Consider the following 12,252-nt stretch of genomic DNA (forward strand, 5'->3'; position numbering starts at 1 on the left):
TGTGGTCACCAGCTTCAATCCGCTTTGCGGCGCCTGCCCGCACTGTCGTGGAAAAGCCGCCAACGCTGTGGCGAAAGGCGGGTTTGCTTTCCGGCAGGATGGCGGAGTCGCTGGTGTGTGAGGAGACGGGGTGCAGGTGAGGGGATTGAGAGATAGTGAAGACCCCGGGACTGGGGGCGCGATTATCCCCGATGAAGACCCCGGGACGGGAGGCGATTATCCCCGGTGTGGCGAGGCGGGGGTCCGAAAACAGTCCTGGAGGGGGAGGGGGAGGGGAACCTGTGATTGTTATAGGGAAAGTTCCATGTTTGCTGTGGGGGGGGGGGATCATGTAGTTGCTATGGGAAGAGGTCCATGTGATTACTATGGAGAGGGGTCCATGTGGTTGCTATAGGGAGGGGGTCCATGTGGTTGCTATAGGGAGGGGGACCATGTGGTTGCTGTGGGGAGGGGACCATGTGGTTGCTGTGGGGAGGGGACCATGTGGTTGCTGTGGGGAGGGGACCATGTGGTTGCTGTGGGGAGGGGACCATGTGGTTGCTGTGGGGAGGGGACCATGTGGTTGCTGTGGGGAGGGGACCATGTGGTTGCTGTGGGGAGGGGACCATGTGGTTGCTGTGGGGAGGGGACCATGTGGTTGCTGTGGGGAGGGGACCATGTGGTTGCTGTGGGGAGGGGACCATGTGGTTGCTGTGGGGAGGGGACCATGTGGTTGCTGTGGGGAGGGGACCATGTGGTTGCTGTGGGGAGGGGACCATGTGGTTGCTGTGGGGAGGGGACCATGTGGTTGCTGTGGGGAGGGGACCATGTGGTTGCTGTGGGGAGGGGACCATGTGGTTGCTGTGGGGAGGGGACCATGTGGTTGCTGTGGGGAGGGGACCATGTGGTTGCTGTGGGGAGGGGACCATGTGGTTGCTGTGGGGAGGGGACCATGTGGTTGCTGTGGGGAGGGGACCATGTGGTTGCTGTGGGGAGGGGACCATGTGGTTGCTGTGGGGAGGGGACCATGTGGTTGCTGTGGGGAGGGGACCATGTGGTTGCTGTGGGGAGGGGACCATGTGGTTGCTGTGGGGAGGGGACCATGTGGTTGCTGTGGGGAGGGGACCATGTGGTTGCTGTGGGGAGGGGACCATGTAGTTGCTATGGGGAAGGCTCCTTGTGGTTACTGTTGGGGAGGGGTCCATATGGTTACTGAGATGAAGACCTGTTGTTGCTGTGGGTCAATGAAGTTCTGATGGAGGGGTCCCATGTTGCTATGGATCAATGTGATTGCTATGGGGAGGGGTGTATATCGTCACCATGGATAATGTTGGGGTTATAATGACTCTAGTTTTAAGAACACAAGTGATAGTAGCAGGAATAGACCATAGGGCCTGCCGAACCGGCTCCGACATTCAATACAATCATATCTTTCTTCAGTTTCAACTCCACGTTGTCATCTGCTCCCCATATCCCTGGATTTCCTGGGAGACCAAAAATCTGCCATCTCAACTGTAAATATATTCAGAGCATCCACAGGGTATCTGGTGTAGGGAATTCCAAAAATTCACAACCCTTTGAATGAAAAAATGTCTCCTCATTTCGGTATCGATTTATCATACCCCGGGCATATCTGGGGTTCATCTTCCTATTGTAGGTTCTAACAAAGTTTCTGTCTTCATACTTTCCGGGTCCCAATCTCCCTCTATAGTCTTGGAACCTGTTTGTAGCCTTGCGATTTTGCCATCCTGTTAAGTGTGTTTTCTATCTTCTGCTTTATTGCAGACTGACCTATGTGGGTCATCAGAATCAAAATGTTTCCCCAGAAACTTTTTTAAAGCTTCTGTCATCTGATCGAATAAGGTATCCTTATCCGCAAACTGAACTCCTGTCAAAACCAGGAGCCTATCCTTGTTGCTCATTCTAGCAGTCAAGTAATTTAAAGGCCAACACAGACTGGTGGAAATTCCAGGTTGTGTTTCTGCAGCCTTTTATATAGTCTGCCAAATTCCATTTTATAGTCTTCCATGGAGAATTCCTCTATTTTCCGGAACCTATCAAAATCCGACCATGCTTCATACACACTTAACAAGGTCATCCTTTTTATAAATCTTATCCATGTAACGCAATAGAGTCTCCAGACCTTCTGAGTCTAACTCTTCTAATACTAGCTCAGAAAATACTTTGCTTCGGATTTTACTGTCATAAGGTAAAGAAAGAGCCAATGCCATACCTTGTTTTCTCTTTCCCAAGGCAGTTACCTTAGTCCACATAACTACTGCACTTCTCCATTGATCGTATGATCCCCTTTCAGAAAATAAGGGGCTAGTCATATCAAGCCATCTTTGTCCTCGGTTCATCCATATATATTTTTTTAACTCACTCCTTGGTTTAGTCTGGAAAAGTTGTATCTTTCAACCCTTCACACTTGCACAGCAACCGCCTTCTGCTACCATTTCTTAGACGTTTATCTGCTGTAGTATAAAGAGTCAAAAGTTCTGCTACTTTTCCACAAAACACCTTTAATTTCCATCAACAGACTTTGCACAAAACTCTAACATCACATCACCTGACACAAGGGCCACCTGAAGCCCCTTTACATATCAGTGTCAATTATTGGATGCTTAACATAAATGAGACAACTAATTGGAATGTCTCTTAACTCATTATTTAACATGTTATTTGAATCTTCTACTGAGAAGACAGACAAGATATTTGTTCAGTACCTCCTCATTTCCCCTGATAATTTCTCCTCTGAGCCTCTTAAGAGACTATGGTTTACCCAATAGCTGCTGATGGCCTCTCTCACACAGTGTGTACTCAATATCTGCCCAGTCTTATTATTTCAAATTATACAAATGTAATCCTTCACTGAGAACATTTTTAAAAATAAATTTAGAGTACCCAATTATTTTTTTCCCAATTAAGGGGCAATTTAGCGTGGCTAATCCACCTACCTTGCACATCTTTGGGTTGTGGGGGTGAAACCCACGCAGACACTGGGAGAAAGTGCAAACTCCACACAGACAGTGACCCGGGGCCGGGATCGAACCCGGGTCCCCAGCGCCGTAGGCAACAGTGCTAACCACTGTGCCACCGTGCTGCCCTTATGAGAACATTTTTCCTAGCTGGCTCAGTTCATACATACTCTGCCCAGTGTGATACCGAACCACGAGGAGCAGGACACCCTCCCCAAGCTCCTTCCCCTGGAGTTAGTCTGGTGTGTTGGTCTGCCTCAGCTTTGTGGTTGTGCTGAAGGCTGAAAAAAGTACCCTGTGCACCCTGGATTAGAGAGAGACAAAAGATGGCTGGAGTCCCTGCTCCTTAATATCATCCCGTGATCCCTGCTGTTGAAGTGACTTCCTTAAGCATTGATGTTGCCTCAGCTGAATATCTTGCTCAGTATCACTGGACTCATTGTTAAAAGTTCATCCATGGGATGTGGGCATCGCAGGCAAGGTCAGCATTTCTTGTCCATCCGAGGTGGTGATGGTGAGCCACCATCTTGAACCTCTACAGTCCTTGTGGTGTAGGTACACCCACAACGTCGTGTCGTACAATTGAGTGGCTTGCTAGATCACTTCAAAGGGCAATCAACCGCATTGCTAAAGATCGAGCATCACATGTAGGCAGACCAGGGAAAGGATAGCAGATTTCCATCCCTGAAGGACATTTGTGAACCTGACGAGATTTTACAGCAATCAAGTAGTTTCATGGACACCATGAGTGAACCAGCTCTTTTATTCCAGATTTATTAATGAATTGAATTTAAATATGTCCAGCTGCCATGGCGGATTTTAAACTCAGCTCCTTGGAGTATTAATCCAGGCCTCTACTTTACTACTGCAGTAATATTACCCCTGTGCTACTGTCCCTTAAATGATGCCACTTCATTGAGGTACCAGAGGAAAAATTTAAAAATCCACACCATGGGAGTGGTAGAGAGCAAGGAATGTAATCCGGATCATAAAAGCCCTTTTAATCTTTAACTTTCTGTGTGGTGTGTTGCCACCATCACACACAACCGTAGAGTTGTACAACACAGAAGGGAGCCATTTGGCCCATCATGTCAGTGCCAGCTCTCTGCTGGGCAATACTTACCCCACTGCCCTGCATCTTCCACTGCTTCAAATATTTATTAGAATTGCCTTTAAAAAGTGCAACACTTTCTACCTCAATCAGTGCATGCGAAGGCCCTCTGAGTAAATAAATCTTTCTCCTTGTTCTTGGTGATTGGGAGACAACAAGTTTAATCCTGACACACTATCACCATGCTGTGTGTGATTGGCTGGTGGAATCTTGCAATTCTGTCAAAATGTCCTGTTTTGTTCCACTGGTAGCTCCGTGTGGAGCTGCTGTGGTTAATGAGTGCTTTTCTATATCCAGTGAATCTCTAATCACCTGACCTTGAAACAGGCTAGAGGTGGGAGGAGGCTTTTCCTTGTAATGTGTGGCTTCAAAGACCTAAGGGAGTGCTGCACAGTTGGAGGTACCAACGTTTGGTTTTATTTTTATAAATTTAGAGTACCCAATTCATTTTCTCCAATTAAGGGGCAATTTAACGTGGCCAATCCACCAGCCTGCACATCTTTGGGTTGTGGGGGTGAAACCCACGCAAACACGGGGAGAATGTGCAAACTCCACACGGACCGTGACCTGGAGCCGGGATCGAACCTGGGACCTCGGCGTCGTGAGGCCACAGTGCTAACCCACTGCGCCACCGTGCTGCCCACCAACGTTTGGTTGAGATGTTAAACCAAAGCCCTGTTTTGCCTTCTCGGGTGGATCTAAAAGATCCCAAGGCACTATTTTGAAGGAAAGCCAGTGGCTTTCTCCCATGGCCAATATTTGGCCTTCACCTAGCATCCCAAAAACAGATTATCTGGTCATTATCACATTGTCACAAATTGGCATTCTCTATGTTACAACAATGACTGCACTTCAGACATATTGTTGATCGGAAAGATTTTGTGTATTCTGAGGTAGTGTAAGTTGCTAAATGCAAGTCTTGCTTTATCATTTCTGACCACGTTGTCAAACCCGAGTTCTATTCCTTGTCCACAGGGTGAGTTCTGTCCTTAACCGTGATGTGAAGCAATTTGGAAAGAAGTTCTTGTTTGACCGTAATGAGGAGACCTGCTGGAACTCCGATCAGGTAATAACTGCAGATGGATTGGGAAGAGCTGGGATCCCAGGGAACTATTTAACAACTGCCCCACTGAACTCATTTCTTCCAATCGTGACTCCATACTCTCTTCTCTTGTCCAATCCCTTCCCACCTACATCGCGATTGCTCCGATGCCCTACATCATATCAACAACTTCCAGTTCCCTGGCCCTAACCAGCCCCAAATCTTTACTGTGGATGCCCAATCCCTCTATATCTCCATTCCCCACCAGGATGGTCTGAGGGCTCTCCCCTTCTTCCTCAAACAGAGGCCTGAACAGTTCCATCCACCACCACTCTCCTCCGTCTGCCCGACCTTGTCCTCTCACTGAACCATTTCTCCTTTAATTTGTCTCACTTCCTCCAAACAAAAGGCAGACTATGGGTCCCAGTTTTACCTATCGCTTTATGGGGTATGTGGAACATTCCATGCTCCAATCCTACTCCAACCCCATCCCGCAACTCTTTTATCGATCCATCGACGATTGTTTCAGTGCTGCTTCATGTTCCCGTCTGGACCTGGAAAAATTTATCAATTTCGCTTCCAATTTCCACCCTTCTATCACCTGTTTTGCAGAACACCTTTGGACCGTCCGCAAGCAGGACCCAGACCTGCCTGCCGCTTGCCATTTCATCTCCGACACTTCCCTTCCTTGACCTCTCTATCTCCATTTCTGGGGATAGATGGTCCACTAGTACCCACTAGTTACCTCGACTACATTTCTTCACAACTCAGATCCTGTAAGGACTCCATCCCATTCTCCCCGTTCCTTTGCCTCCATTGCATCTGTTCCAATGATGCCACTTTCAAAAACGGTACTGATGACATGTCTCCCTTCTCCCTTAATTGTGGGTTCGCACCCACTGTGGTCGACAGGGCTTGCAACCGTGTCCGACCCATCTCCCGCACCTCTGCTCTCATCCCTTCCCCTCCCTCTCAAAACAGCATGGGGTCCCCCTTGTCCCCAATTTTCACCCCACCAGCCTCTGCCTACAAAGGATCATCCTCCGCCAGTTCCTCCAGCTCCAGCATGATGTCACCACCAAATACATTCTCCCTCACTCCTCCTGTCAGCATTCCGCAGGGACCGTTCCCTCTGCGATACCCTAGTCACCCCTCCATCACCCCTAATACCTTGGCCTCTTCCCACGGCACCTTCCCATGCAATAGCAGAAGTTGCAACACCTGCCCCTTTACCTCCTCCCTGCTCACCATCCAAGGGCCTAAACAATCTTTTCAGGTGAAGCAGCGCTTAAGTGCACCTCCTTCAATCTGGTCTATTGCATTTGCTGCTCCCAATGCGGCATACTCTACATTGGAGAGACTAAATGCAGACCGTTTTACAGAACACCTTTGGTCCGTCCGCAAGCAGGACCCAGACCTTCCTGCAGCTGCCATTTCAACTCACCGTCCTGCTCTCACATCCACAAGTCCATCCTGTTGTAATGTAAGAAACGCAGCAACCAATTTGCAGCAAACAGTAATCTCCCGAAAACAAACTTGTGATAATGATCAGATATCTGTTTTTGTTAATGTTGATTGATGGATAAATATTGAAAAGGACACCGGGGAGAACTCCCATTGCCATCTTCGATTGGTGTTATAGGGTTTTTTTGTGCTCCGCTGAGAGAGTAGACAGGGCATTGGTTTAACATCTCTTTCAAAAGACGCCAGTAGTGTTCCGCAGGAGTCAGTGTTGGGACCACACCTATTCACGAATACATTAACAATCTGGAAGAAGGAACTGAGGGCATTGTTGCTAAGTTTGCAGATGAAGGGCAGCACGGTGGCACAGTGGTTAGCACTGCAACCTCACAGCACCGAGGTCCCAGGTTCGATCCCGGCTCTGGGTCACTGTCCGTGTGGAGTTTGCACGTTCTCCCCTTGTTTGCGTGGGTTTCGCCCCCACAACTCAAAAGGTCTGCAGGCTAGGTGGATTGGCCACGCTAAATTGCCCCTTAATTGGGGGAAAAAAAATTGTACTCTTAAAAAAAAAAAATTTTAAGTTTGCAGATGATACAAAGATATATAGGACATTTAGTGTTGAGGAAGCAGGTGGGCTGCAGAAAGACTAGGAATGGGCTAGGAGAGCGGGCAAAGAAGTGGCAGATGGAATACACTGTGGAAAATTGTGATGTCATGCACATTGCTTGGAAGAAGAGAGGCATCGACTATTTCCTAAATGTGGAACGGCTTCAGGAATTTGAAGCACAAAGGGACTTAGGAGTCCCAGTTCATGATTTTCTAAAGGTTAACATGCAGATTCAGTTGGCAGTTAGGGAGGCAAATGCAATGTTAGCATTCATTTCAAGAGGGCTAGAATACAAGAGCAGGGATGTACTGCGGAAGCTGTATAAGGCTCTTGTCAGATGGCATTTGGAATATTGTGAGCAGTTTTGGGCCCCGTGTCTAAGGAAGGATGTACTGTCCTTGGGAGGTTGAGGACTCTGGGTTGTACTCAATGGAGTTTGGAAGGATGAGGGGGGAATCTCATTGAAACTTACAGGATACTGAGAGGCCTGGATAGAGTGGACATGGAGAAGGTGTTTCCTCTAGTAGGAGAGACTAGAACCCGAGGGCACGGCCTAAGACTGAAGGGACCATTCTTTAAAATGAGATGAAGAGGAATTTCTTCAGCCAGAGGGCGGTGAATCTGTGGAACTCATTGCTGCAAAAGGCTGAGGAGACCAAGTTACTGAGCTTCTTTAAGACAGAGATAAATAGATTCTTGATAGTAAGGGGATGAGAGGTTACAGCGAGAAGGCAGGAGAATGGGGATGAGAGACGTATCAGCCATGATCGAATGGCGGAGCAGACTCGATGGGCCAAATAGCCTAATTCTGCTCCTATATCTTATTTAGTGCAGCACCAACCACACTCGAGTACCTCGACATTATCCAGGACAATGTAGCCCGCTTGATCGACACCCCATCCACCACCTTAAACATTCACTCCCTCCACCACTGATCCACTGCAGTAAGTGTGCACCACCTACCAGATGCAGCAACTCACAAGCCTCCTTCAGCAGCACCTTCCAAACCTGTGACCTCCGCCACCTAAAAGGATAAGGATGACAGATGAAAAGAATGCTACCAACTGCAAGTTCCCCTCCAAGCAACCTACCATCCTAACCTGGAGCTACATCACCATTCCTTTACTGACACTGGGTCAAAATCCTGGAACGCCCTTCCTAACAGCACTGCTGGTGTCTCTGTATCACAGGGACTGCAGCGGTTCAAGAAGGGGGTTCACCGCCATCTTCTCCATGAAAATTAGGGATGGGCAATAAATGTTGGCCTTGTCAGTGACACCCACATCCCGTGAAAGAATAAAAAATATCCTGACCACACAGCATTCCCCTGATATGTATGTCGAGCTCAATGCTATTGGGAGAATGAAAATTCATCTCTTTGATGTTTTTTTTAATCAGAATATATTAATTGATCTCCCCCCTCCTTAAATGTGTGTGTCTGCTTTACCCTGGTAACACATCTCCTTGGAACAGAGCATTAGGGGAGACTTGAAAGAGTAACTAAGGAGGAACAGTTTTCAGTGGCAAGGGGGTCAGTTTGCAGAGGAGGCACAAATGGAAGCGAATTGGCAAAATAACCTGAGCAGACATGATGAGAGTTTAATTTTTACACAGCTAGTTGTTGTGACATGGCATGTGCTCTCAGAAAGAATGGTCGGAGCAGTTTCAATTGTGACTTTCTGACGGGAATTGGATAAATACCCTTGAAAAGGTAAAAAGATTGCAGGCCAAATCAGCTGGTAATTCTTTCAAAGTGCCAACACAACCATAATGAGCCGATTCTATTCCTAAAATCCATCAGTGCAACATCAGTGACAGCCACCGAGAGGCGCAAGAGAGCAGCCAAGCTTCAGCCCATTCTGGATCTTAACTGGAAGGCCGCAAATCATGTTGTTCAGTCATCACACTGTAACCAACATAACAGAAAATGCAGAGCGAGTCAGGCAGATGCGCCAACTTTCCTCAGAATTGAAAATTAAAAGATCAGAAGCAAAGAGAGGAAGATAAATTATTTGAAGTCTTTTGGCCAAATTGTGCTTTATCAAGGTTTCATAGACTCATGTTTGGCAGCCCACACAAACCAGCTGTTTCCTACTCATCTTTGTGGTTTGTTCTGTTTTGAATTTAACTTGCCTGGAGATTTAGAAAGTGCAGTCTTGTAGCTGTTCTCCTGCTAAGCTACAGATCCTAATTCAAACACCTAAGACCTGTTAGTATCAGCAATTTGAGATGTTTGCAAATTAATGGGGATTTTTGGACTGCGACCCGAGATACGGTACACTCCTGAGCAACCTGTGAAGACAAAATTCTGCACACTTACAATAAGAGATAGCAGGCTGAACTAAACTCAGTAAATTCGAGAGCCACTCACACATCCTTTTATTTAACAAGATGTACTAACTTTTGAAAATATATTCACTCATGGTGCATGTTGCAGGCAGAGTCAGCATTTATTGCCAATCCCTGTGACCCTTGAGAAGGGTGGTGAACCGCTGAAGTCTGTATGATGTAGGTGCTCCCAACAGTGCCAGTAGGTGGTGAATTCCAAAGATTTGTCCCAGCAACAGTGAAGGAACGGCAATATATGTCCAGATTAGGAAACACATACTTCCTATCTCTCCCTCTTCCTGTCCTCCCCTACATCCTGTAGGCCAGGCATTGTCAAACTCGGGGGCGCGACCCGTGGGCGGATGTCGGGAGGGTCACGGGGCCGTCCGTCGCGGCACTCCCGATAGCCCAAATCCGCGCGCAACAGCCGCAGCAGCCAGCTTTTAATAATGCCGGCTGCGAGCATTCTTCAAAATGGCCACGAACATATTAAAAAAATACGGCCGCACTGCGCATGCGTGCCCGATCATCGGTGCGCATGCGCAAAACTATGCGCATGCACACCGATGATCGGGCACGTATGCGCAGTGCTGCCGCATTTATTTTTATATGGTCGCAGCCTTTTCAATTTCGGGAGGCAAAGGGACCCAAAACTATTTCCTCCATTTTTGTCAGCAACAAACAAGGTAAGAGAAAATGGTGGGTCGTGCAGGTCGGCCGGCATGGGTCGCGAAGGTCGGCCGGCGTGGGTCGCGAAGGTTGGCCGATTGGTAAAAATGGGTCCCCGGGAAAAAAGTTTGAAAAACACTGCTGTAGGCTATGAATTGAGAACCAAGGAGAGATGGAACATCCAAGACTGTTGAAAGCGACACATTTATTAGAAGCAGCACTCCCCTCGGTTCCGTACTTTGATTCATTTTAAAGGTTCATTACATCTAGCAGTAGCTTTGGCTCAGTCGGTCGCACTCTCACCTCTCAGCCAAGAGGTCATGGATTCAAGTCTAATCCCCGAAGCTCGAGCACAGAAATCAAGGTTGTGGTGCTGAGGGAGTGCTGCACTGTTTGAGGTGTCAACATTTGGAAGCGATGTTAAGCTGAGGTCCTGTCTGCCCTCTTGGATGGATGTAAAAGATCCCGTGGCAATGTTGGAAGAGTAGTGTTTTGTCCAGCATCTATTACTGAATACATATAACTAAAAACAAATAAATCTGGTGATTATTACATTGCTGTTTGTGAGGCCAGGCTGCACCCAAATTGGTTGTGAATCTTTCTTACAGTGAATTGGCTTGAGACAATTCACACCTCTTTAACCTGGGGTTGCCCCATCTCTGGATCTGTAAAGATTTAATCACCTGCTAATGCTCGCATTCCTAGCATTGTTTGGCATCTTTGAATTTGTCTATATATGTGTTTCTGGAACAGACCTCTTCATTCACCTGAGGAAGGAGCAGCGCTCCGAAAGCTAGTGACATCGAAACAAACCTGTTGGACTTTAACCTGGTGTTGTAAGACTTCGTACAATCTTTCTTACATCACACTTCAAAACGATTTAATTAGCTGTGAAGGGTCTTGCGATGTCATAGAATTTCAGGGTAGAAGGAGGCCATTCGGCTCATCGAGTCTGCACCGGCTCTAGGAAAGAGCACCTCCACTCTATTCCCATAACCCAGTAATCCCACCCGACACACAGGGCAATTTTTGGACACTAAGGGCAATTTAGCATGGCCAATCCACCTAACCTGCACATCTTTGGACTGTGGGAGGAAACCGGAGCACCCGGAGGACACCCACGCACACACGGGGAGAACGTGCAGACTCCGCACAGACAGTGACACAAGCCGGGAATCGAACCTGGGACCCTGGAGCTGTGAAGTAATTATGCTATCCGCAATGCTACCGTGTTGCCCCTGAGGACATGAAAGACCTTGTAGAAATGGCAGTCTTTTTTTAATTGATGTGATTCTGATTTTTCTTTCTCCACTTCTCTGAGTTATTAGCTTCTCTTGCTCTTTGAGTCTCGGCCTGCTGTGCATTATTGTTTTTTATTACCAGTGTGTGTGCTTTGTATTCCATCACTATCTCCATCTCTGCATTTTCAGTGATCGTTTCTGTGTTTTACCCACACCAATTCTTAGGGTTCCTCCCAGTGGGTGATGCTCGAGTTCCCTCAGACAGTAAAGGTGACTGAATTACAGCTCCAGTTCCAAGGTGGATTCACAGGCAGAACATGCAGACTTGAAGGTAAATTCAGGCTGAAACTTCTTAAAATTAATTTACAGGTTGTGTGCGTCACTGGCTGGACCAGCATTTACTGCTCACGTCCCAGCTGCCCTTGAGCTGCCTTCTTGAACCGCTGCAGTTCCTGCGATGTCGGTACATGCAGTGCTGTTAGGCAGCGAGTTCCAGGATTCTGACCCCAATCATAGTCATTTCCAGTCTCATGAATTTCAGCATCTCAGTCAAGCCTGACTCTACCATCAGCTGATTGCCTGAAATCACAGCATGAGTCACTGGACAGAGAATGGGAGAAGTGTCACCTGTTTACTTTTTCCCTCAAGCCACCTGGCTCTGTATCCCAGAGTTTCTGAGACTACGGAGATTCAGCAGTTAATTTGCACACAATAAATTCCGACAAACAGTAATGTGATAAACACCAGATTATCTGTTTCTTTGTGATGTTGATAGTGAGATAAACATTGGCCAGGACTCTGGGGTGAATTCCCCTGCTCTTTTTCAAAATAGAGCC

At 47.4% G+C, this 12,252-nt stretch overlaps 1 protein-coding gene across 3 annotated transcripts in view; it reads left to right on the forward strand.

The window, feature by feature from the left end:
• Positions 1-12,252, forward strand: part of nr2c2ap (nuclear receptor 2C2-associated protein) — a 26,322-nt gene continuing 14,070 nt past the window's right edge. For all 3 annotated transcript variants that reach the window (XM_072482261.1, XM_072482263.1, XM_072482262.1), the window contains exons 1-3: positions 1-136; positions 5,044-5,134; positions 11,642-11,747. In XM_072482261.1, the coding sequence (XP_072338362.1) occupies positions 99-136; positions 5,044-5,134; positions 11,642-11,747 (235 nt within the window). In that variant the 5' untranslated portion in view covers positions 1-98. The remainder of the gene's footprint in view (positions 137-5,043; positions 5,135-11,641; positions 11,748-12,252) is intronic.

This window comes from Scyliorhinus torazame, chromosome 18 (assembly GCF_047496885.1).
Source record: "Scyliorhinus torazame isolate Kashiwa2021f chromosome 18, sScyTor2.1, whole genome shotgun sequence".
In the NCBI taxonomy this organism is placed as follows: Eukaryota; Metazoa; Chordata; class Chondrichthyes; order Carcharhiniformes; family Scyliorhinidae; genus Scyliorhinus; species Scyliorhinus torazame.